This window comes from Poecile atricapillus, chromosome 6 (assembly GCF_030490865.1).
Source record: "Poecile atricapillus isolate bPoeAtr1 chromosome 6, bPoeAtr1.hap1, whole genome shotgun sequence".
NCBI lineage: Eukaryota > Metazoa > Chordata > Aves > Passeriformes > Paridae > Poecile > Poecile atricapillus.
Window position 1 is genome coordinate 18,626,962 of NC_081254.1, and position 23,592 is coordinate 18,650,553.

Below are 23,592 nucleotides of genomic sequence, written 5' to 3' on the forward strand. Positions count from 1 at the left end.
ATGCAGACTATGAGCATGGAAAGGTTTCCATGTCCCAGACACGGCTAAGGAAGACACAACCCCCAAAACGTGGGTTTAGCATCATATTAAGCGCTGGTCATGAGGATTGTAGATAAGCAATGCTCGCAATGATGTTCTTGAAAGGTGCACATACATCACCACTGCAATGATGGTTTTGATCCTGGGACACAAAGGGAGCACTGCTGCTCCACGTCCTTTGCTTTACAGGGAAATCTATAGTACCATGGGCCAAAACCAGCATCATTCATCAGATTTTCTAAGCTTCTACCAAAGGTATAGGTAAAGCAAAGTGCCACACTGCTGTGACAACATATCCAGATGAGAAGTGACATTGAAACTGTCAGTTGCTTGAGGGTCTCCAGAGGTGCTAAACTGGTGTTGGCCTGTCCTGGTTCCAACACCAGTAAACAGTTTGGTTCCCTTTCTGCTTCAGCTGGATAAAGCTCCCTTCCTTCCTACCCTACTAAACTCTTCTACAATGCGGTTGTGCAAGGTCGAAAATTTCCCCTTCCTCACCCCACCAGCAACAGCAGAAGTAGACTGACTTAAGTACCACATACAGTCAATCTGGCTGGTAACATGCAAGAAAACGATGGCATCCCATCAATAAAAATACAAGATATTGTTGTCTGTGCATGCTCCAAAACAAATAACATCTTAAAATATGAGTCATTGTTATAACTGATCTGTTTATTTACACTAATGCCTTAGCTGAGCAGCTCTCTGTTCAGAAACTTGTATCAATTTCCTTCTGGGAAACAAACTGAAAAGATACTGAGTATCAGGCAATTTAAGTTAAATGCTAATGAAGCCATGAAAGCTCTGTATTACCCGCTACAGGTTGTTCAGCCTTTTAGAGAATTAAATAATTTGTCTGGGTTCTGGTGGGTCTCAGGACAAGGATGGACATCCCTGGGTTGGAATGTTTACAATTTCTCTGTAGTGTTACACCCCCTATTACCTTGGGCTGTTGCAGCCTGAGAGCCTACATACTTTCCTTTTGTCTGGTACAGGAATATCTTCTACAGCATTGCTCCTGTGGAGCTGCCAGTATCTTCCTTAACTCATATCAAGACATGAAAACAAGTTTTGCTGGGAGGAGCAGACCTCACAGCCTCTTGGTTCAGACTGGAAACCCTTCTGACCTTTCCATCATCCCAGAAATAGGAACAAACACTGAGAAGCTGAGCAGCTGCAATGGTGAGTTCAAATACCTCTAACCTGCTCTTCCATTTGCCACCACTTGGTCAAACCAGCTTACCAGCCACTTTCTTTTCCCTAGGAAAGACAGCTGGGAACAGAGCAAAGTTTTAATAGAACTAAACTCTGCTGAAATCCAAGAGAAGCAATTTAAAACACTCTGTGTATACCTAAGATTTTAACACTGGCTGCTTCATGCGTGTGAATTGGATTTTTTTGCTTTCCAGCTGTGGCTGTAAAGATTAGGACAAATGAATTATAAAACAGGTCTTTTGGAAACTTATCATGCCTGAATGGGACTGTTAGTGGAGCCTCTCTCACCCAGGCAAGGTATGAGCTGATCTAAGATGGAAAGCCTTATGCCTGTCTTCTACCCTCTCAAGTAGGCACAGAACACATTCCTGGAGGATGACTTATTCTATAGACCAAGTGGAAATAAGCCCCAGCTGCAAAGCTTGGATCCAGAGACCAACTTTTCCAGAAGGCTGAGAAACACTGGGCTCAGCCTACTGATGACAAAACCAGATGAAAAGTCTGTTAGATGTGAACCAGCTCACTAAATGAGGCTGATCGGTTTATTTCAAACCTTGTATTTCAACTTGTTTCTAGTACCTGGTGAAACACAGAACAACTTAATTGCAGGTTCTTATCCCATCTTTAAGTCCTTAGGGTCCATCTGAAGTCATAACTTCCTGCCAGCACTGCCCAGAGGCCATTCTAGCAGGACACTGCTCAGAAATAAGTCCTTGCATTTCATTGCAGGAAGTGAGAGATACCTGGAATCAGGAAAGAGCCAGCCAATGGTGGGGCTCAGGAAGTCATCAAACAATAGGAACAAGGAGAATGAGTTCAGAGAAGTTGGGAGTATGGCTGAGGGACAGGCTTTTCTGTCAAAGGATTCTGCAGTAAGAAAGGTGAGTGATAGACTTGGAATCTGACTCTGAGTGGTACCTGTGGGAGAAGCAGAGAGAAGTTCTGCTCAGGCAGGTCAGAGCGAGGTGCCAGGAGTGCAAGTCAACCCGATCTGCTACTGAGTGGAGCTGGGCCAGCCAGGATCAGGGGGGTCTGTGTCCCTCTGCTCCCAACCTTAAATGAAGAAAGACAATGTCTTTATGCCAAGAAAGGCACAAATGGATCACTGGTGTAGGGGAGAGGAGCACTGCAGACAGCAGCATGGAGTTTAGTCCTCACCAACTCCAAATAACTTACTGTGTGGACTGTCCTAAGTATCTCCACTTCTGATGCTAGTGAGATTATACCAAGCATTCATTACCACTAGTAAAAATTTTAGTGGACCAATCCTTAGCTGGCCACACTTACCACACTGGCAGCATATCAATGTAATTAGCTCCAGTCCTCAAAGCATGTTCCAGGGAATGTGTTTCAGCAAATCTGTGTCACTGAAGTCCGAGAGAGCAAGAATGAATGCTTTCCTCTCCCTTTCTTTCCCATTGTTTGTGTTTGCATCAGCACTTTCAGGTTCCGGTGGGGTTCAGAAGTGCTGAAATGCCAGAGCAGAGACTCTAATCAGAGTATTCCCAGCCTTGCAAACAGGAAAGAGGAAGGAGTAGGTCTCTCACGGGAAAGACCTCATGAAATTTCCACCCTTAAGTTGCAAATAGGTCACAAACACTTCAATGAACTTCAGAACCCAAATTAAGGCTGAAGCCTGAAAGGTGCTCCATGCTCTGTTGTGTGTCCAGCCAGCTTCTTGAGTATTTTAAGCATGTGGGAAGTTCTGATGACTTCACAGGACTGTAGAATCAAGGTCCATGCTCTTTAAACTGAATCCTCATTCTCTCTTGTTACATCACACCTTAGTATTGTCACTTAGTATTGGATTTTGTATCCTGAACATGAAATGCATGATTTATTCCTACAGTGCGGGTACTATGTGGGAATTCTGCCTGTTACACTCATCCCCAGGCTACGAGGTACTATAAACATGAACTGGCAGTTTAAACACAAAACAGAGTGCAAGAGGTGGAAGGAGAAAGAAGGGACTATCACTCATGTGAAGGACTGAGTCTAAAAAGAGATAAAGGACTCACCAAGGCTGTGGCTACATTCCAGGGCAGAGCTGAGAACAGAGCCTAGTCTGTTGCAAATGCTGGGAGATGGTCTCACTGTCTTGGTCTTTAACAATGTGTTTGCCTTTTGTTTTCAGGCTCTGGACATCAGCAAGAACACCTCGGTATGTACTACCTTTGCAGAATATATTTGTGTCTACATATTCAGAGAGTACGTGCACGTGGTGCACAGCACCGTATGAACCAGAGGTTTCCTCATCCCTGAGGTTTACTCTCATGGACAACAGAAGCATCAGCTGGCCCGGGCTTTCTTCGGTATCAGCAGTGCTCGCTTGTCTGAGACAACACCAGCACAACGAGGGACTAACTGCTAAGGCCTCCAAACCCTTCCACAGCACACATTAATCAGAGTAGTAAACACAGAGGTTTGCTATTTCCATGAGTAAACAGTCTTACTTACAGGTGATTAACCCAATAGCACTGAATCAGGTGTTGCAGTTCTCAGCTGAGCCATGACCTCATCTGAAGTTTTGAACTGAAAACTTTGCAGATTCCCAAGAAGAACTATTGCAATAGGCATTGCTGAGGCTAATAAGTGTGGCTGGGCAGGTGCCAGGTTATGCACTCAAGGTGGCCACAACTCCTGTAGTAATGGCTCTGCTGGTGGCACAGCAGCAGCAGCGCACAGTGAGGAGTAACCTCGGGACAGGGCAGAACAGTGTCAGGAACATGAAAATAATTTGAGAAATTCACTGAAATGGGAATAATTTCTCACCATTATGCTAGTTCTGGGACATGATAATTTTTGTTCTGTTCCCCAGGTTTTACAGTCATCGCTTTAGGAAATTTAAAACTATATTAAAAAAACCAAACAAAACATTAAATTTTTTTACTCATAGCTCCATTTAGTTCACGGGTCCAGATGATTCCGTCCTGGAGAGAACAAAGATTAGAGATGGCCTCCTGAGACTCCTTGACCTCGTGATAATCTCTATTAGCATTTCAAATGTAAGGGCCCAATAGCTGTGGCTTGCTGACGTGACAGGGAAACAAAGGCTTGATCTCTTCTAATTCATGATCCACAAAAGCTACCACCTTAAAAAAGGCTGATACCAATGCACCTGGCCTAATAGAAAGGATAAGAGAGTGAAACTGCTTTTTTGGTTTTTGTTGTAAAGGCCCCCTGCGGGCATGTGAGTAGATAGGAAACCAAACCCATCTTCTCTTTTAACACAGAATGACAATAGGGTAAAACGTGCCCTTAGGCAGCTACTCAGCATTCACCAGTGAGGTGCCCTCACTCTCTGAAATCCTAAATTAGAAAGAACAGCAGAGTCCTAGGCAGAGAAATGCTACCAAACAAAATACAAAAAAAGATGGTATTACTCAGAGTTCATCCATCCTGTCTCCTTGTGTCCTATATAGGTGCAGGCTGGCCACTGGGCATCATTGCAGTGTTAAAAATTATTTTGTGGGCCCTGACCCCTATCTCTCTGAAATGAAGAATCTTCCTTCTTCCCACCACCCTGGAGTACCCCAAAATATCATATGTTGACCAGATGAATTCTGCCAGTAAATTTCCTTTTAAGTTGTGGTTTCTTTTTGCTCCCTAGGGTGAGAGCCATGCTTGGAGGAAAATGAGAGATCTTATGAGGAAGACACGGTTGACAAACCAGAGCAAGCTGGGGCTGTCCTCTGCTGCTCTGAAGAGGTCCTGCCCACAGTTGTATAGGTGAGAGAATGCTGTGGGAGATTTTAATTTAGTGTTGGGAGGAGGTGGTAGAAGGTTTACCTCTCATTGTTGCTGCCTGGAGAAGACCACTCCTTACCTTATTTCCATTGCATATGCTGGTCCTGGCTAGCAGCAGCATTTGCTTCCTTAGTGCCCAGATGTTCTAGGATCCCAGCTGGATATTACTCATGTGAGAATCATGGAAACATTAGGGTCTCTAAAATAAGGTACTTCTCCCCAGTAGGGCAAGAGGATGATGACAACTAGACAGAACCATTCTATAGCCCAATTATTTGTCTTTCTGCTCCCTCTTAAGCATTGCAGTCTGCTTTCCCACCTTTCATCCAGTGGGACAGACCATATTGTACTTGATGTGTGTTGGGATGGGACAGTCAGGATCAGCTGGATGGTTTTTGTCAGAGGAAGAAGAGATGAAGTTTGCTGAATGTGTGCTCATGGGTGGGACCTGTTTGTTGCTGTAGATTAATATTTGGGTCAAATATGAGGTCTTTCTATTTCTATTTCTATTAAGTGATCCATGCTTCTCCCTTGGGCAAGTTTGTCTACCAAGCTGGTTGTAGCCTGGTCTCTGAGGTAAACTGTGTTGCGTGTGTCCATCTGACACTTCTGCCAGCTACCCCTTGCACAGATATTCCCTGTGCACTTGCCAAGTCCTCCCAGCTACTCTGGTGAATTTGGAGTGTTTGTGTATGTAATCAGGTAACAGGAAGAGCCTGGGTATCTTAGTCACCAAAGCAGGAGCATTACGTGGAGCTGTGCACCTCCCTGTATGTTTTTTCAGCTGAGATCTCAGTAACCTTCAGCAGAACAGCTTAAATGTGCTTAAGCCCTCCTCCGGTTTTAGAGGGGGTGATGGTGGGGAAACAGCAGTTGTTTAAGCACTCAGGAATTTTCTATTGTTCCCCTTAAGACAGTCTGTACCTACCTTACAAAATGCATTTGGGAACTGGGAATCTTATAATTACAGCTGGGAAAAAAAACCCCTCTGTAATACATGGAGTGACTTTTCCAGCTGGGAAAAGGTTGGTTGGGGCCCAAGCACACGTAACAGGACAGCTTCCTCCTATTGTTTGGGAAACTGAAAGAAACACAAAGCAGAGGGAGATCAAACAGTTCCATCTAAAATAGATGGTGAACCAGCTGGGGAAAAAAATACAAACTTCTGTGAACCTTCCCTCTAAACCTGAATAGAACCAGCACTTTTATTTGGGTTTCAGAAAAGTTCTGTCTCTGTAATCTTTTGCTTGCCTCATCTCTGCAGCACAGAGGACAGCACCAGCACTCCCTGCATTAGAATTGAAGGCTAGGTCCTGAGCTGCCTTAATTGATGCATTTCCAATGAAGAGTCAGACCAATAGCTACTAGCTGAAATTCTACCTCCCTAGAAATTAGTCTCCTAGAATTGACAACTACTGCTTTCATGGAAATGCTGTACAGTGAGATGCCAAATGTACAGGTTTTTTGCCTGTCTGTATCCAGGCATCTTCAGAGCTCTTGTTCACTGATTGTTGCAGGCTGTTTTCAGTGGCTGATGAATGGCCTTTTCTTCCACTAATTTTCTTCTCCCATATATCTACATAAAACCCTTGCCTCTACTCATGCCCCTTATCTCCTTCCATTTCCTTTTCTCCTTCATTTAGTTTTTATTCCCCAGCCCAGTCTGTATTTGGTCTTGCTCTTTTTATCCCAAACCCAGCAACAGCCATATACCAACCCTGTTCTTTTCATTGGTGTGTGGAAAAGTTGGGCACCTTGTTTATGTGGCAGTTTGGATATGCAGTTGCCCTCAGGCTCCTATGAAGTAAAAAGTTAGGCGTAGTGGATCAATGACAGACCAGCAAATGCTGCTGGACAGAAAGACAGACCCTTCCTGTGGCAGTACCAGAATGATAAAGCAATAAAGTCTCATGCATCTGCAGTTCTTGGCAAAGCAAACCTTGAAGCCCTGATACTCTTAGCATTTAAAGCCACTGTCTTTGTTATAATTTATGAAACATGTTTGTCCTGGCTCCTGGTCCTGTTTGTACATGCACACATATGGAGTTGGCTGGCTTTTGCTTAACCAAGCTTTCTTGGGCTCCAGGTCTTGCACTGGAACAGGCTGGAGCCTGGTGCCCTGTATTAACATACAGTTCTGAAGGAGTCAGAGATTTGTTGCTTTTGACACCCAGTCCCACTTGAGTCATTTGGGCAATTAGAGAAAGTCTCTTTGTTTTTGTTTTTGTAACTAGGTCAAAGCAAATCCCCTTTCATGATCCTACCCTGTGTATGATGAATGATCTGCTCCAGGGTGGTTGTTTTGTTTTTATTTTCTGTCTTTTTTTATTTATTTATTTTTTAACATCTACAAAAGAATTCTCATAGCAGAGACAATTTGGTTCTTCTAGCAGGGGAGAGGGGAGGTCTGCCAAGGTAAACACACTGGCATAGGACTCAGTGGTTTGTCATACATTGTTCTAAGCAGGCTCAGGTTTTCATTTCATTTTCCTTTTCCTGCTAATACGTTTGCTCCTGCAAAGCACCATCTATTCTGTGCAAAGAACCAGAACAGACTGATGGCTGACTTCATTATGGTGTTGTGAACTTAAGCAGCACGTGGTCCTCTACTTTGCAGGGCAGGATCTAATGTAGGAAGCTTTGGGCAATCCCCTCCTGACATTGCAGTGCAGATATACCCATCTGGGTATCTATGGGAGCTGTAAGTTTAATGCAGATGCATGGGCATGAGCTAACCTCATATACAGTATTTTTCATGGTAAAGATGATCATTTCAGTTTGAAGCCACCAAAAGCTTGCTGCCATATGATGCCTACTTTGTGGTTAGTGTGAGGTAAGCTACCAAGGACAGTGCAGTTCTAACATTACAAAACCCCATCTTCAATACTGTGCAGTAAAGGTTGAAAGTGGCCCAAGAACCTCCGACTCAGATCCAAATTATGTTCTTCACATGGAAGATTAATACTAAGGTGTTCTCAACCCTGTGCTCAGGGTTGAGAAACCATCTAAGAATTAAAAAAAACATCAAGACAGAAGATTGACCAGTCCATTGCAAAAGAACTAAGTGCAGAACAGAACATAAAAATGTACAACACTTAGAAAAAAACCCAGTAGTAGTTCACAAAATAGTCTACATCACATTAGTGAGGACTTTGAGTAGAAGATTTTTTAAACTGAAGATTTGAAGTAAATAGCTATTAGCTATTTATTTTTTTGTAAATAACTTTCAAATATTGATTCAAAAAAACCATACACCAAAAACCAAACACCAGCTTTTTTTTCTTTAACAGAGCCTCTTTTAAAGATGTGTCTAGGAAGTGTTTTAAAAGGTTTGTCTCTCATAAGCTCTGGAGGCCTGAGCTAATTAAGTCATTCAAAGTAAACAGAATGCATTATACTTGTTTTAATCATATGTAATAAATAACTAACAAAAAAATAAGCGGGAGACAGTCCATAGCAGCTAGCTTAGTGTTGCTCTTCAAAGCACTTCATTTCTTACTTACTATTTTAGGCCAGAAATTTTAACTTCCCTGTGACATTCAGCCACAAGTCTATCCCCTTTCTTCCAGCTAGGCAGAAAATACTGGCTGCTCTGAACAAAAGGATGTTTGTGTCCATCCATTACAATGTGGCTCCCTGCCAAGTGCTGCATCTTGTGGCTCTCTTTCTGGATGTTGCCACAAATATTTGGATAGCATCTGTTACGGAATTTCAGACTGGAGAGGGGGAAACTGTATTTGGTATAGCTTAGATACATATGCACAGCATATTAATGTTAAGAACACAGCCATGCATTCTGGACACTGTCAACTTCAGTTGTATTTTTCCATTCGTTAAGGCCAGATATTATGTCTTCAGAGCTGAGGAAAACTGAGAGGAACTCCATGATTGTTCTGGGACAAAATACAAAGAACGAAAACTTATGTCCTTTCTGATAATCTGAGCCAAATGGAGCAAGCTGAAGTAAGTAAAGCAGCATGCGTTTCTTTGTGGGTTGGGGTTTTTCACCTCTTCTCTGCACAAAAACGGGGCAGTCCTGTTCCTTCATCCAGACACACTCCAGCTTGCAAAGACAGAAACAGGTCCAATTCTTGAAGTTCAAATGACGTGGATTGATGCCTACTGAGAACTAACCCATACATCTTCATTTTAATAGCTCCCCAGCTTTTGGTTGATTGCATTTTTTTTTTGTTAACCCACAGTTTAAAGGCAACTGTAGTCATACAGGCTACATTACACAGCCTTTTACAAAACATAAAAGACACTGAATTAATTTATCTGCAGTCAGTCAAAAGACTTCCAAATAATAAGCCAACAAGGTGTCTTGGGAAAGAGACAATCTACATAATAAAGACTAAAAGAAAATCAGCCTCAGCTTCATCTTGCACCTTCCCAACTCAGCCCACAGGCTAAATACAGAGAAGCTCTATCTAATCTCATATTCACTGCATGTTTCTGTTTCAGAAAGTCAAGGCAAGAATACTGAAGGACACAAAATCAAGAATCCCAGGGTTACTCTGCGCAATCTATGTTCTACAATTGTCAACAGAGCAATTCTGAATTAAGTGTTGGAAGGGAAAGAGGGAAGGGGGATGTTGAGAAGGTTTTGTGTGCATATATATGCTCAGCTATGTATGGCTTCGCTCCTGAATCTGAAGTGTACTTTAAAAAGTCAAGCCACAGATGAAAATTGTTGTTAGCATCTTGGCAACACAAGCAACAGGGACTTGTAACATTTGGAAATTCTTCCTATTCTCTGGGCTGGGAACAGAATTACCTGAAACACTGAAGCCTTGAAACTACCATTACTTTCTGGAGACTTCTCCAACTGAAATAAATATTAGCTTCATGGCACATAGCATCATCTAGAGGAGTGCCAGAGACTCATTGCCCAGGGCAGATGTGGCTGTTGAAAGGACAGCCTCCTCCCTCTGGGGAACCTGAGTTGCAGTCTCTGTCCCCAGCACAGTTCTTCCCTTCAGAGCAGCCTATGGCCATCTGTGCCATTTCACTGGAATCCAACAGGAACACAAAGTACGTAAAGTTAGGGTCATTCCTGAATCCACAGTTAGCATCCCAGCCTGTGGGCCTGCTCCTTCTGCAGAGGCCCCTGGACTCTGGTGCTACCCTGCACAGAAGTTGCCATTGTAGATGCTCATTGTAAAGACCAGAGTAAGCAGCAGTGCAGGAATCAACCTTTCGAGAGACTGGAGGGGGCATCCCGAGCAGTCTCTGCCCCACACCCAGCCACTGTAATTAGTCTTTTTTTTTAAAAAAATAATTTTTTTCCTTTTTTTCTCTTTTCTTTTTTTGATGGGGGACAGGACACCAGGCTTGAATTCCTGCTTTTAAGTTCCATTGAAGTGCTCTGTTGGTGCAGGTGGGGGACTGAGGCTGTAGGTGGGACAGTACTGTACAGCTCTGCCTGCGCTCTCTCTATTGGGAAGAGCTGAGGAGAGCAAGGCTGCAAGGGAAAGTAATTCAAAGACATCCTTTATAAACTGGTGCTCTTTTGGAATACACTAACAACTGTGTAACACTATGACTGTGTGTGGTGGCTGCCTTATTGCCACATGTCCACTGCTTCCTGACTCAGGGAACAGGCAGTGCATGCTTCTGAAAGTCCCGTGATTGCAGAGGTCTCTGCACACTAGCTCCTATTGGTACTGGCAAAATAATTAATACACATGGAGTAAAGATTTAAGTGAACTGGCATTGCTTCATGATAAAGGATTAAATAAATCATAATATAATTACATGTCAAGTAATTGCTGTTTAAAAATCCCTCCCCAATCCCAACATGCCTGAGAAGCTGGCAGGAATGATAGGTTTCAGCAAGCTTAGTCTTTCAATAACAGATGCTTTTCCCTTGCTCATCCACATCAGCTGGAGCTGTTGGAGTCCTCCAAACCAGAGCAGGATCTTTTCTGGATTCAGAGCATCTCAGCCAGGCATTCCCAGGCTGGTAGAGTTTGCAGGGATGAGTGAGGGCAGGGTTCAAGTACGCAGAAGGATTGCTACTGTTGTTACTTAGCATCTCAAAAAAAACCCCACATAAACAATCACCAAACCCCACAACCCAAACCCCCATTAAAAAGAAAAAGGCTGTGCTGACTCAAGGTTAGCACCCTAAAGTAGGTGCTGTGTTTAATTTTTCAGTTGTAGCTGCTGGTGCAGGACTTGCTTATTCACTCTATATCTTGCTAGCTTCATCCAAAGCTAGAAAGATTTATGACTTGATTATTCTGTGAATATTCCATATATCTCCATAAATACAGGGGACAAAAATCCTGCATTAACTTAACTTACATCCTCCATTATTCCTCCAGCTTTTTTACAGACTGTACAGAATGTGAATCAGTGCAAACTGAATTTAAAGTGTTTTAAGACATAGCATCATGAACCGGTATTTTCTACAACCCTCTCTCTTCATGGTATAAGCTTGTTGAATGTTTTGTGTTTGGGGTGTTTTTTGTATTTTTTTAACTAAAACTAGCACTCTTCTTTATTATAGCATTATATTAAATATGTTCATGTATTTTCAGAAATAAATGTATTTATAATGTGTAATATACTGTATAGTTCTGCACTCCAGGATCCATTGTAATCTAAGCATAAGAAATTTAATAAAAGCATCACTATTACGATAATTGTTTTCAATATTTTATTAATGAGCACCTTTAGGGTGTCAGGTGAGCACAGCTACTTAAGAAAGGAATTGTTACCTCCAAGCTTTTAAACAACATCTTTAACTTTGGCAAATAAGCAAGTTTGCTCTTTGGAAGTAGGTGCTGTTCTGAAGGAGTTAGAGGGTGAGGAGAGCCTTTTGAAAGTTCAGGTATGAAAAAACACATGCATTAATTGTGAGCAGCCTTTTATTAGGTGCTGTTTCTGGGCTTTGCTTCCACAGACAGGCAACACACACAGCACTCCCAAAAAGAATCAGTGAAGGCACTGGAGCAAAGTGCACTGATGCTCAGCACTGGGGTTTCTTTCTGACATTCTGGGTTCAGTAGCAGCACTACACAACAGCCTCAAATGACAGATCTTAACTAGCCTCAGCCTTGATTCCCAGCCAGCAGCACCCTCCTGGACAGAGCAACTTCCTTTCCCCTGCAGGTGTCTAAGCCACCATGTACCACACTGCCCAACAGCTTTAACTGAACTGTATAGCTATAATTGTATAACTGTTCAGCTTTAACTGAACTGTATAACCAGGTGACACAGAGTGAAGCTAAAGAGGGTGCTGACACAAGAAGCAACACACAGGTAATTAAAAGAAAGTAACGGTGAAAAGTCAATGAGACTCAGCTAAAGAGAGGCCTCAAAAAAAAGTAAGCCAGAAGTGTATCTGTGAAGGTAGAAGGGAAAGAATACACTTTTTTGCAGAAGCAAGTATTGACAAACAGGAGTTATGAGAGCCACTAAACACCCCAGTGGTGTTGGAGAACAGACAGTGAACACAGGGCCCATGCAACAGAGGAGGAAACCTGAAGGCTGCCTTTCACCCTGTACCAGTGCTTCAAAAGAACAACTCATCCCACTGCTGCTCACAGCCTTCCTGCCAGATGAGGACCAAGTAGCAAGCCTTAAACACATAAGACTCCCCAGAGTGGAGCAGGGAATTAAATTTATTTCTTTGCTCACCCACCTCCACTTAGCACTGCAAGTACCCTACACATACCAGCCTGCTACGCACAGCTCTGCAGCAAAAGGTACAGTCCCTGCAGGAGAATCCATGCAATTCCCATAGGATACACACCCAGAGCTCCCTGCCACTTTGGGATGGTTCAGGAACTCAACAAAGGGCAGCAGGGACTTGACTCTCACAGCCCCTTCATCATCCACATAGTCATCTAAGCTCTCTAAGCAAATATTTCTGTCTCTCTTACTGAGGCACAGGAAGGGTCCAGTAGCAGACAGAAGGTCTTTAGGTCTTAGCTTACACACACACAATTAAGATCAGTGCCAGAGCACCCTGCCTGGTGCACTGAGAAGGTGTGGTTTATATTACTCTTCTAATTGCCCAGTTAATTAACATTACAGACTGCTACTAAAGACTTTTCATGAGGCACGTTATGAATTTATACTCAGCTTTCCCAGACAGAGCCCCACCTGGACCAAAGTAATTTAATTGCCAGAGGCCTGCTCCAGAAGAGGAGGCTGTTTGACCTATCTTCTGATGATAGTTTTTTCCAGCCTGTGATCTCCATCTCCCTCCCACCTTACAACTTGGTTGTCTTTTCTTCTGGTTAGATTTTGAAAGTGTGCAAGGCAAAGATCACTGGTTATCCTGACAGTAGCAGGGAAAAGTATTTCTACTAGAAAAATAAAAAACAAGATTACTCCTGAAGTTCCTTGGAATAGGAAAGGAATTAAAATGCAGATCCCACCACTCATTAATACCCTCCAATCACATAGTAGCAGCAGAACCTAATTAGAAAGAACAACATCTGCTGCCTCAAGCAAGCTACTGATCAGTTTTTTTGCTTCCATGTGCAAGTGCTACTCTTCCCTTTTGAAGGCCCCAAAGCAATACAATTAAGACTTCTGTCCTGCCCTTAACAGGAAGAACTTCTAATCAAGCCTTAGAGGAAAATAGGGAAAAGCATTTTTCCTTCCCCTCAAGGACTATCCCATCAGCTGTAAGCAGCTCTCAGTGTAAGTGCAAGCACCAGGGCTCCCCCCAGGCTGGGCAGGAAGAAGGGGGTGGAACCCCATTTTCCCTCTACTCCCTGGAGGGTTTTGCTGCACTGTTTTCACCCAGGGCCTCAGAAAGCAAAGAGGGATGCTGCCCAGCTGCTGGGACTGACAACACCACACTGAGCTGCTCCTGATGCTCAAAATGGCAAGTTATATTTCTCATCTAAAAGAAATAAGTTAAAAAATTATGAAAAGCACTTTTATGCCAAGAGTGATGTCAAACTAGCTTTAATCCAAGACCTATGAACACTCCTAACAGCCTGCTGTCACATGAAGACTTAAAATTAAGCTCTAAACTTTGATTTTTTTTTTTTTTCTCCTGAAGTTCAAACCATCTAGGCCCTTTTATTTTTTTCCCCACTTGGAATGATGTTTCCATGTTCTCATTCACCAGAAAAATGCCGCCTATCCTTTTCTGTTTCTAGGGCAAGAAAGGCAGGTTAATGCACAGCATCATTAGGAAGGCCCATTTGTGTAGTGCTTTGGCATCCTTGCTTTCCAGTCCTGCCACATGAGCACAGCTCTAACTTACCTAGTGACTTAGGGACAAGTGGGCAATTCCCAGCTCCTTGGCACAGTCAAAACAACTGCTCTGCATCCCCAGAGAAGCAGCTGCAGGATCTGCTTTTAGTGAGTTTTGCTGCACTTCTGCTCAGTGTTTGAATGGAGCCTAGGTCACTACTTTTGAAAGCCACTATATTCATTAACAGAAATGCCAACACCACCCAGCATCAAACCTGCCTCAGTCTGCAGCCCAGGCCTTGACAAGGTCTCCAGCTTGTCCAAGGCAGACAGATAACACCAAACCCAGAGCAGAAGAATTCCAGACTGAGATGAATTCAGAGCATTTGGAAGGCTTTCAAAGCCACTGGGGTAATTTTTGCCTCATAAATAAAGGCTTACAGCTAGAGTCTCCAGGGGAAGGGGTACCACCAAACAAATGGGTTTGGCAGTCACTTTATTGCAATCAGTTGATTTCATGTGTTGCTGACACCTTCCTTTGCCACAGCACAGAAACCACAAGCACCACAAACGGAGCTGTCCCAGTTGTCACAGCAGCAAATCCCAGAGCCCAGGGGGCTGCAGCCTGCACTGTCACTCCTGTGGGGAGAGACACCCCAGTTAATGCTCCCAGTGAGGCACAGGGATGCTTTAGAGGGGCTCAGCCTTTCTGTAGAAAAGCCTTAGACCAGCCCCCTTCCCCTGCTCTGCTGCCACACTTACTGAGGCCATCCTTGGCTGTGTACTGTCTTAGCTCATCCTGGAGGAAAATCACAGGGCCTTTGCCAGAGACGTGGGAAGTGCCCTCCTGAAAAGGATGCTCAGCACTCCTTTTACCCCCTACACAGCAAGGTGAAGGTTGTAGGTAAGAAGAGGTGTAGCCCTGAAGTCACCAAACTTTTTGCAGGTCAGCTTCTCAACACACAGGAAGCTCTGAAGGCCACAGTTTCCACGTGAGGCCACATAGACCTTAGCCTGTGAAGACCTCTGTCTTTTTGGCATAAGAAGAGCCCTTAGTCAGTGGAAAAGAGCAGGAAATGCTTTGTCAAGCTGTCTGTGCTTCAAGGGAATTACTCCATAGGATACATGTCTCCTACTCCCCAGCTTGGAGACTAGGCCCTTGCTGCCCCTTTGGAAGGGAAGGAGAAGGCCAGGACACTTACTGACACTGGAAGGACAAGTGGTGACACAGGACTCCTTTACAGACTGGTGGCACACCAAAGCACTGCAGTGCAGGTACACCTAGAGAAAAATGGAACACAGCCTGAAATCCCTCAGGCAGTGTCTGGAGACTGGTGATAGCCTAGTGTGGTGCTTTGACCCCAGCCAACAGCTGAACACCCATGCTGCCTCTTATTCATTCCCCCTCCTCTGCCCCAGCAGGGCAGAGAAAGAATAGGAAGAACAAAATCAAGAAAACCTGTAGCTGGAGCAATAAAGACAGTTAAATAAGTGGAGGACAGGAGGAGAGGGAAGAAAGAGCCCTAAAGCACAAGTGATGTAAGGGCAAGTCACCTTCCCTGCTCCTACAGGCAGACCAGTGCTCAGGCAGAGCACCAGCTACACTGGAAGATTAAATCCCCTAATGCTTACTGCTGAGCATAAAATCGTGCAGCATGGAGTATTCCTTCAGTCATTTTTAGTCGGCTCAGCTGCATCCCAGCTTCTAGCCTATCCCATGCCTACTCACTTGGGGTTGAGAGACGGCAGAATGAAGAGAAAGAAAGCCTTGGTGTTCTGCAAGTGCTATTCAGAAAACTGCAAGAACATCTGTTTTCAACACTGTTTTAGCGACAAATCCAAAACCACAGCAGCAAATGGGCTGCTATGAGGAGAGTTAGCTCCATACTAGCACACCTGGACCTTCGGGGGAAAGCAGGAAAGTCTGTCGGGCTGGTTTCACATCCAGGCTGTAGCCTTGGAGCCCTCTGCTGTCCACTTCGGAACCCTTACACCGTACACTTTCAAACTCGGTCAAATCCAGCTTTACAGCACTTCTCCCTGACTCCTGGAATGCTGCTGCCGGAGCACCACTTCACTGTGAACTTTGTTAAGTACAGCTGAGACAAATTTTGAGTATTAGTTGATCCTAGGAACACTGAGCAAACAGTACAAGGCAGGGTGAATTTCATGTAACAGCTGGAGGAGCTCAATGAGATTCAGACCCCAGATGCTTCAAAAGGTACTCCAAGTTGTTTCCAAGTGATTTTGGCCAAGAAATTTAGTTTAGAGAACATCGATTAGCATAGCTAGAGCACACACCCTAATCTAATTCACCAAACAAGCTAACACTTGCTTAAGTAAACTACTACCATTCTAGTAGCCACATCTTTTGTCACACCCCTCCAGTGATGTCTCTTACCTCTACCACATTCACTTCAGGGAATAAGGTTTTTTTGCATCAACCTCTCCCCTTCTGTTTCAGCAGGGGATTTTACTAGTCTTCGTTCCACTTCCCCAAGGAGGCCAAGAGATTCATAGTTATGGAAAGGTTCTTATTGCTTGCACAATTAACTTGTCTTCAATATGAAGCTAGGCAGCCAGGACAGGATTTTACCAGCCCAGAGAGCTTCCCTTGGGAAGTGGGGTCCACAAAGGTGGATGTGTAGAGGGTGAAACGCTGGTAATGAGAGGGGAACAGTAGTCCTGAGGTGAAACTCAGAGGCATCAGCTGTGTCTGATAGTTGTCCCCTGCATAAGGGCATCTGAGGAGGAAAGGTAAACAGTGAAAAAAGAGCAAGTTATTCCCCTAACCCAAAGTTTTTTACAAGTCACTTACCCATCCACCAAAATTGGCCACTGCATCTGTTGCTGGGGGCTGGAGCTTGGTGTGGCCCAGCAGTGGTGCAGAACTAAAATCAAGTCAGGGTCTGTTCTCTGAAGGATCTTGACTTCTGCATAAACAGGCTCTCTCAGAGTCTTCAGAACAGGATAGTCACTGTCTGTATAGTAGGAAGTGTAGCTTCCATCTGGGGCAAAAGAAACCCAAAAGATATTTAGGAGCAGGAAGAAACAGGAATAGGCATCCTTTATAGCAGTAGGTGCCCTGATGGCAGAGAAGCAGTGTGGGTTAACCCATCAGTACTCCACTATTACTCTTCAGAGACCAGAGCCCTGCACCGAGAGGCTTGAGTAGGTCCTGCAAACTTCTCCTACCTGAGGCAACATGCAGCTCCAAAGACAGAGGACCTGGCTGGGACACAGCAGGGAGTGGTGGCAATGTGAAGACCTGAACACTCAAGGGAATGGAGCTCCCACTGATGGAATAACTACATCGGACATGTAACCTGGGGGGAAAGGAAAGCTCCAAATCAGGAAAATAAGAAAAGCCACTCTGATACCCTCTTTCTCCAATATGGCAATGTATCATCTGATTTAATTATTTATATCCCCTTCCTTCCAACACTCCCTTTTAACAAATACTTGAAATTCTCTTTAGTGTTTAGATTTGAGAATCTGCAGATTGTCACTGATCAACAACAGCTTAATTCCTACTAATTAGAGATATACCAGTCTTTAACCTACACCAGTGTCCTCATGTGAATTCAGAGCTTGTGATAAGCAGGAATTTCTCTAGTGATATTGAACACAATGACTCCCAGCAACATCAGCCCCAGGATAATACCTGAAAATGCTATCCCTAGTGACAGAGCCAAGGCTCCCAGTCTTCACATCCCTGCTTGCCACCAACTCATTCTCATATATGACCTGGTCTCCAGTTATCTGGAATGACAGATAGGCACCATCACTGTGGTAAAGTCAGGCTGGAGAACAGCACTTGGCCTCTGGAAGTTTATAGGATGTCCATTAAGCAGCCAAAACCATGCCAGGTTGTTCCAGCTCTTCCAGCCTAGCAACAGCTGCATCTCTTACCTGAAAAGTAGTGCCACAGGCCGAGAGTGGAAACTGGTACACAACAAAGGCATTGTTTGTCAGGACAGGGACACAGCCAGTACTGTGTCCACTGGCCAGTTGCACTGAGTCCAGGGCAACAGGTGGCAGGGTTGCATCTCGAGAAACAGCTATGGAAAACTGGTCATCTGGTGTGCAATGAGCTGTCACTGGAGAAAAAGATATAATCAGTTGGAGCTCAGAAATAGGAGGGATGGAAAGGAGACCCTAACATCACAACCAAGACAAGACCAACAAGTCCTGCAAGCTGTCCTGTCTTTAACCCACAAAATGTGCTAAGAATGGCAAGACAAGTGCAACCAGCTCCAACAACAACACGGATGCTGGGCACAAAACCAAGTCTGTTGCAATACGGTGGAAAATGCTGGATGCTTCACTGGGACATGATATTCTTGGCAGCCAAAAACATAGCCCTGAGCCACCTGCAGGAGTGGTAAACACCAAGCTTGCCCTGCCAGCATAGTGAGAAATCCTTGTGAGATTGGTGAGAAATGTTTTGCAGCAGCTCAGAAAGGAGGGAGAACAGCTGCTCAGGTTTACCTGTGTTACCAAAGTAGCAAGGCTTCACGCTGTCTCTGGGGTCATAGCAACAGCCTCGTGCTTCACAGTCTCCCTGGCTGATGAGCAGGGAGGCACACGGCAGCCGGTCCTGGCTGGGAACAACTGAACAGACACTACTGCTTGGAGCATCCAGGGCTGGAAAAAACAGCAGGTCTTTGCAGCGAAAGCACAAGAGCAAGGAGACAAAGACAGGAAAGACACTGACTGAAAGTGTCCTGGTGACTCTGCATACAAATCAAGAGAAATGAGAGTCAGGGTAGAGTCAAACACATGGCCTGGATCTGGCATGGAAGCCTGCCCAGGAGGGACCTATATTTCCATGGAACAGACTCCCTCTGAGGCCATGTGCAGGAAACTGGACTTGCATTGGATCTGTCAAGATAAAGCATTCTAAATCAACTCTTGGTAGTTAAGAAAACCATTGCACCTAGTCTCCAGTTCAATCCCTGAGCTTGCAGGAACTCATGTAGCCAGAATATGGCTGGAAGACACAATGAACATACTCACCGGCTGACCCTGAAGAGAGGCACAAGTCTCCAGCAAGCTGGGGGCTCCTAAGTCCAAACTGTTTTCCATGGAGTTTTCTGCACAGCAGTAAGTCATCTTTCCTAGCCCCCAAACTGACTAGGAACAGCCATCTGAAAGGAATGGCAGTCATCACCACAAGATTCTGACAGGTGCTTTTATCTTACCAGGAAGGTCCACAGGGCACCTGAGCAGCCTCTCTTCATAAAGAACCTTTTGCCCAGCAACATCTGTTCCTTCAAGCCCAACCAGTATAAGGTAATTGTGATCCTAGGGGAAAGCCACACCAGTCAGGACAGCCAGAGCACCAGTAGTTACAGTCCCAGCAGAATCTCTAAGGTCACTCACCCACTCAAAGACATAACAGCCAGCATAAGAGACTGATACTTTCCTGGAGCCATCTGGAGTCCCAGATACCAAGAGCCCACAGCCAGAGTCATTCTGCAGAGCATGTGCCTTCCCTTCAGTATCTAAGGAAAGAGGACACAGCAGCAGGGGCTTCAGACTCCCACAGGGTCTGGATCAGACCCACTACAATCCTACCCTTCTGTAGGAAATAGGGACATAGCCAGTATTAGGGTCTGAAACAGCAGTGAGAGAACCCAGCAGCTAAGACATCTAGATCCAGGCACAGCACTCAACCAAGTCCTTGACTGCTGTGTCATATAAACAGCCCCCTGATTATGCAAGACACACAGAAGCTGTTCAACAACACTTGACATCAAAACCTGTTCCTTTCTTATTCCATGCACCTCTGCATTTGGGCAAACATATGGCTAAAAATGCCTCTTGATATTGCCTCACCCCAAGTAGTCAGCACAAATGAAGCATTCCCTTCCCAGCCTGGAGGTAAGGTGAGCTGTAAGCTTTTTTGGCCACAAGTCAGCAGGGTAGGATCAGAAAAAACACTGACATGAGCCCCTAGAACCAAAGCCAGGGGACCAAGAAACACCCAGAAGAGCATAGCTCCTGATGCAGCCCTAGACTGCCCTACAACACCCATCCTGCTCTCTTACTAGGCTCTTAGCCTAGACCTTTCAAATTGTGGAGCCAGGTGGAACCAGAAATCCCTGAAGTGTCCAGGTGGACCCAGCCCAGCAGTTTAACACCTTCCATTGCCCTCACCTGAACTCAGCAGAGTCTGCTTGCACTTTTTGAAGAAAACCAAAAGGCAAGAGTTGAGCTAATGTCAAGAGATGGGTTCATACTGTGGAGCCCCAGGAAGGTCTTCAAACCTTTTTTCCTACCCTGAATTCTTCCCATGGTTGGGACATGCAGGAAATATGGTTGCTTCTCCACATGTGCCCTATGTTCTAATTGCTCATTCCACAGCATGAATGCAAGAAACTTAGTAATAATGCTCTTCTACTCTTTAAAAGGTTATACAGGTTCAAATGCCGGACACAGGGTGCTGACATAAAAGCACAGGAATAGCCCTCCACATAAAATCTGAGAAATCATGGGAACTCGGGAGGCTTTTCATTCCTAGACAGTGGTGATCCCCCATAAACACTCCTGGCTGTGGACTTTCTGCAGTGTGGCCCTGTTTGCAATGTGTTTATACAGATATAGTTGCAGGACTGGTTCAGGCCTGCTAAGTGGCAGGATGGTATGCTCTCTGGGACCCCTCCCCCCAAAAACTGGCAGGTGGGCCCCTGAGAGAGATGGGCTTGAAGCACAGGGAAGGGGAGCCTCTGTGATCCCAGAGAAAACTCTGTCTGCCAGCAACCATTGCCTGTCTGTAACTGCAAAGTCTCACGGAGGGCCTTCTCCCCAGCCACACATCAGGCAGCCACACCAAGTGAATCCCTCACTGTCCATCTTTCCACACGTTTCTGCCTCCATGCAATGGAACTGTGAATGTCTTCACGTTTCAGACCCTCCAGCTCCTGGATGTCTGCACAGCACTGTACAGCATCAGTACACTGGGCCCAGCCAGCCCTCATCACAGGCACAGTGAGCAGCTGAGTCTGAGGGAGGCATTTCCTTTGCTCTTCCACTTCAGCCCGCAGCCTGTCTTTGCTGCACAGCTGTACAAGATACTGTGATCCCAGCTAGACACATGGTGAAGAACATCACTGTGCCTACCTCTGCTAATTTCATGCACCAACCAGGATGGCTGCTACACAATGTATAAAATCTTACCAGCAGCTCTGCACAACAGGAGATGGAGACAATGGATCTTGACAGGCTGCCTGTGTGGCTGAGACTTGAGCAGCCCTCATGAACCAATTGTGCTCCCCACGGTGCCTTCCTGGGCACTGGGTGGTGACAGTGGAGAGACACCCAGGGAAAACATTTGGACTCTGGCTGGTAGAGAGGCTTCATATCTTTAGAAGCTGAGCACTGTGCATGCCCAAATTGCATAATCACTGCATGATTGCCAAATGCTTCCTTGGACTGCATTACCTACTGATAATTGGTAAAAATCAGTAAAGTACTTTGGAGCTATAGAGAAGTACTTTTATTACACTTTAATCCATCAATACTTTACTTGTGCTGACAGCAAGAGTGTCTACATGGACCTGAAGAATAATTCTACATGAAACAACCCCAGAAGTGCTGTAGATCCACCAAAGAGTACCTGTGCTGAGAACTGTTTCAGGTAACTGCCCTTTCCTAGTTCCTACACAGACACCAAACAGTTGTGTTTGAGCATGTAGGGATGGGAGGCTCTTCAAATGAGCCTATAATTCATGGAAATTAAATGCTTTGTTTGAAAGAAGTTGTTATGGAAAGTGGAAAGCAGCCTAGCTGAAATTAATCAAGCAGGTCTCTCTTCCTCAGAAATCTTTTCTTCACCCCTTTGATACTTCTCATGCATTACAGTGACCCAGCAGTAAGCACCAGTTTAGGTAGCACCCAAGACCACCACAGACAGGAAGGACATGCAGAGGATGAAGGCTGGTGAAGAAACATCTCTATGGACCTCTAGTCTGATCAATAAATGTCATGGGAACAAGGGAACTTTGTAGACACGGTGGTGATGTCATGAACCCTGGTAGCTGGCAGCTACTTCATGTAGCAATGCAAACTCTCATGAACTTTCCTTTCATTAGATGCAAGTCCATGAACCTACATGAACTTCCAGGAACTTCTCCGATTGCATCTGATGCAGAAATTTGGCCAGCAGATCAGCAACTAGCCAGAAGTTGTTGGCAATTCAGTTTTTCCACCAAAGTATTTGAGTATGGCTCTCTAAGAAGTAAAATGAGATTTAAAGAGAACAACAAGAAAATTATTGCATCTATCCAAGAGAACAACAATGACTTAGAACTCTCTTCTGTAGGGAAGGTATAAAAAATTTGTAAGGGATGAATACCTTCACTAGCTCCACTGAGTGGAAGGGAACTCACATCAATACACTCCTGTACAGCAAACACTGCACACTCCAAGGAACCACTCAGTTCACCCAGGCCACTTGCTAATTCTCACCAAATCCCACATCCCCTATCCTTGCAACACTTCTGATCAGTTTTTCCTGCAAATGTCTCACAGTTCAGGAGAGAAGGAGGGTTAAGGCCAGACTGAACAAGCTGAGCACAGCTCTGAGGGTTGTTTCTACCAGCCATTGCCACTGCTCTTGGGACCCCACAAGTACCCACTGGTCCTGAGTAACCTTGGGCAGGAAGCCCCCAGCTCTTTCTTAAGCCCTTGCAACACACTGGACATGCTCTGCTGTCTCCCAAAGCACCTAGGGAACTTCCAGGGCACTTGCTCCTCAGAGTGGAGTCAGACATCAACAAAACAAGAACCTCTGCATGGCAGCTTCCAGCTGCAGGTTAGATGAGCTTCTTTGGTAAGAGCAAGGACCAGTTGCCAGGTTGCAGAGGTCTATATCCAGCCTTGGGCAAGGGCATCTTTGTCCCGCTTGGGAAGCCATTTCACAAAGACTCTCTCAAGTTCTGGATTTCTCTCTTCTCTGACTGTTTTTCTCTTGTTCTCCTCTAGGAGACCTTGATGAGGTCAGAGTCTCAAGGTCTCGTTCCCTTTTCTTACATCTTCATTTTGTCTCACCCAGCAAGTCCTTTCTTGTCTATTGTCATGTCTGGAGACCTTTCTGGCCTTTCTAGATAGAGATTTTATACTTTCCTCCCTTGTGAGGCCAGACGCCCCTAGGGAGAGAGACTGAGGCTATTGCTGTGCACTGGGGAAAACACAATTACATGTCCTTGGGCAAATCACACGCAGTATGAACTTTACTAATAATGTCAGGAAGATTTCAGGAACGATGAACGGTGGCTCACACCACTGAGGGCTTGCACAATCAATCCTGAAGTACACAAAACCCAAATGTCACTGAAGTACTTGGAAGGTGCTCTTGTGACAGTGAATATCTGTGAGTGCCTCAGTAGGAGAGTGTGCCCCTCGCATGATCTCTGTAACAGT

General features: G+C 44.9%; 2 protein-coding genes across 4 annotated transcripts in view; one reads left to right on the forward strand and one right to left on the reverse strand.

The window, feature by feature from the left end:
• The window catches only part of LOC131580487 (uncharacterized), a 30,740-nt gene extending 19,075 nt beyond the window's left edge, over positions 1-11,665 (forward strand). Inside the window, exons 4-9 of the mRNA XM_058841760.1 lie at positions 1,035-1,221; positions 1,984-2,135; positions 3,389-3,415; positions 4,865-4,983; positions 8,840-8,964; positions 9,466-11,665. Of these exons, the coding sequence (XP_058697743.1) occupies positions 1,035-1,221; positions 1,984-2,135; positions 3,389-3,415; positions 4,865-4,983; positions 8,840-8,936 (582 nt within the window). The 3' untranslated portion in view covers positions 8,937-8,964; positions 9,466-11,665. The remainder of the gene's footprint in view (positions 1-1,034; positions 1,222-1,983; positions 2,136-3,388; positions 3,416-4,864; positions 4,984-8,839; positions 8,965-9,465) is intronic.
• Positions 11,666-11,721: 56 nt separating this feature from the next.
• ZP4 (zona pellucida glycoprotein 4) lies at positions 11,722-20,528 on the reverse strand. 3 transcript variants are annotated; one of them, XM_058841759.1, is made up of 12 exons: positions 20,008-20,528; positions 19,552-19,673; positions 19,371-19,473; positions 18,658-18,813; positions 18,079-18,266; positions 17,831-17,928; positions 17,362-17,492; positions 16,985-17,174; positions 16,763-16,910; positions 15,369-15,447; positions 14,929-15,045; positions 11,722-14,805 (listed from the first exon to the last, which is right to left on the reverse strand). In XM_058841759.1, the coding sequence occupies exons 1-12, from the start codon at positions 20,204-20,206 to the stop codon at positions 14,672-14,674; spliced, it is 1,665 nt and encodes a 554-aa protein (XP_058697742.1). In that variant the 5' UTR covers positions 20,207-20,528; the 3' UTR covers positions 11,722-14,671. The 3 variants fall into 3 exon arrangements, with proteins under 3 accessions (XP_058697742.1, XP_058697740.1, XP_058697739.1); XM_058841757.1 differs by lacking the exon at positions 20,008-20,528 and adding an exon at positions 19,747-19,849 and having other exon boundaries at positions 19,186-19,644; XM_058841756.1 differs by lacking the exon at positions 20,008-20,528 and having other exon boundaries at positions 19,186-19,862.
• Positions 20,529-23,592: the final 3,064 nt, after the last annotated feature.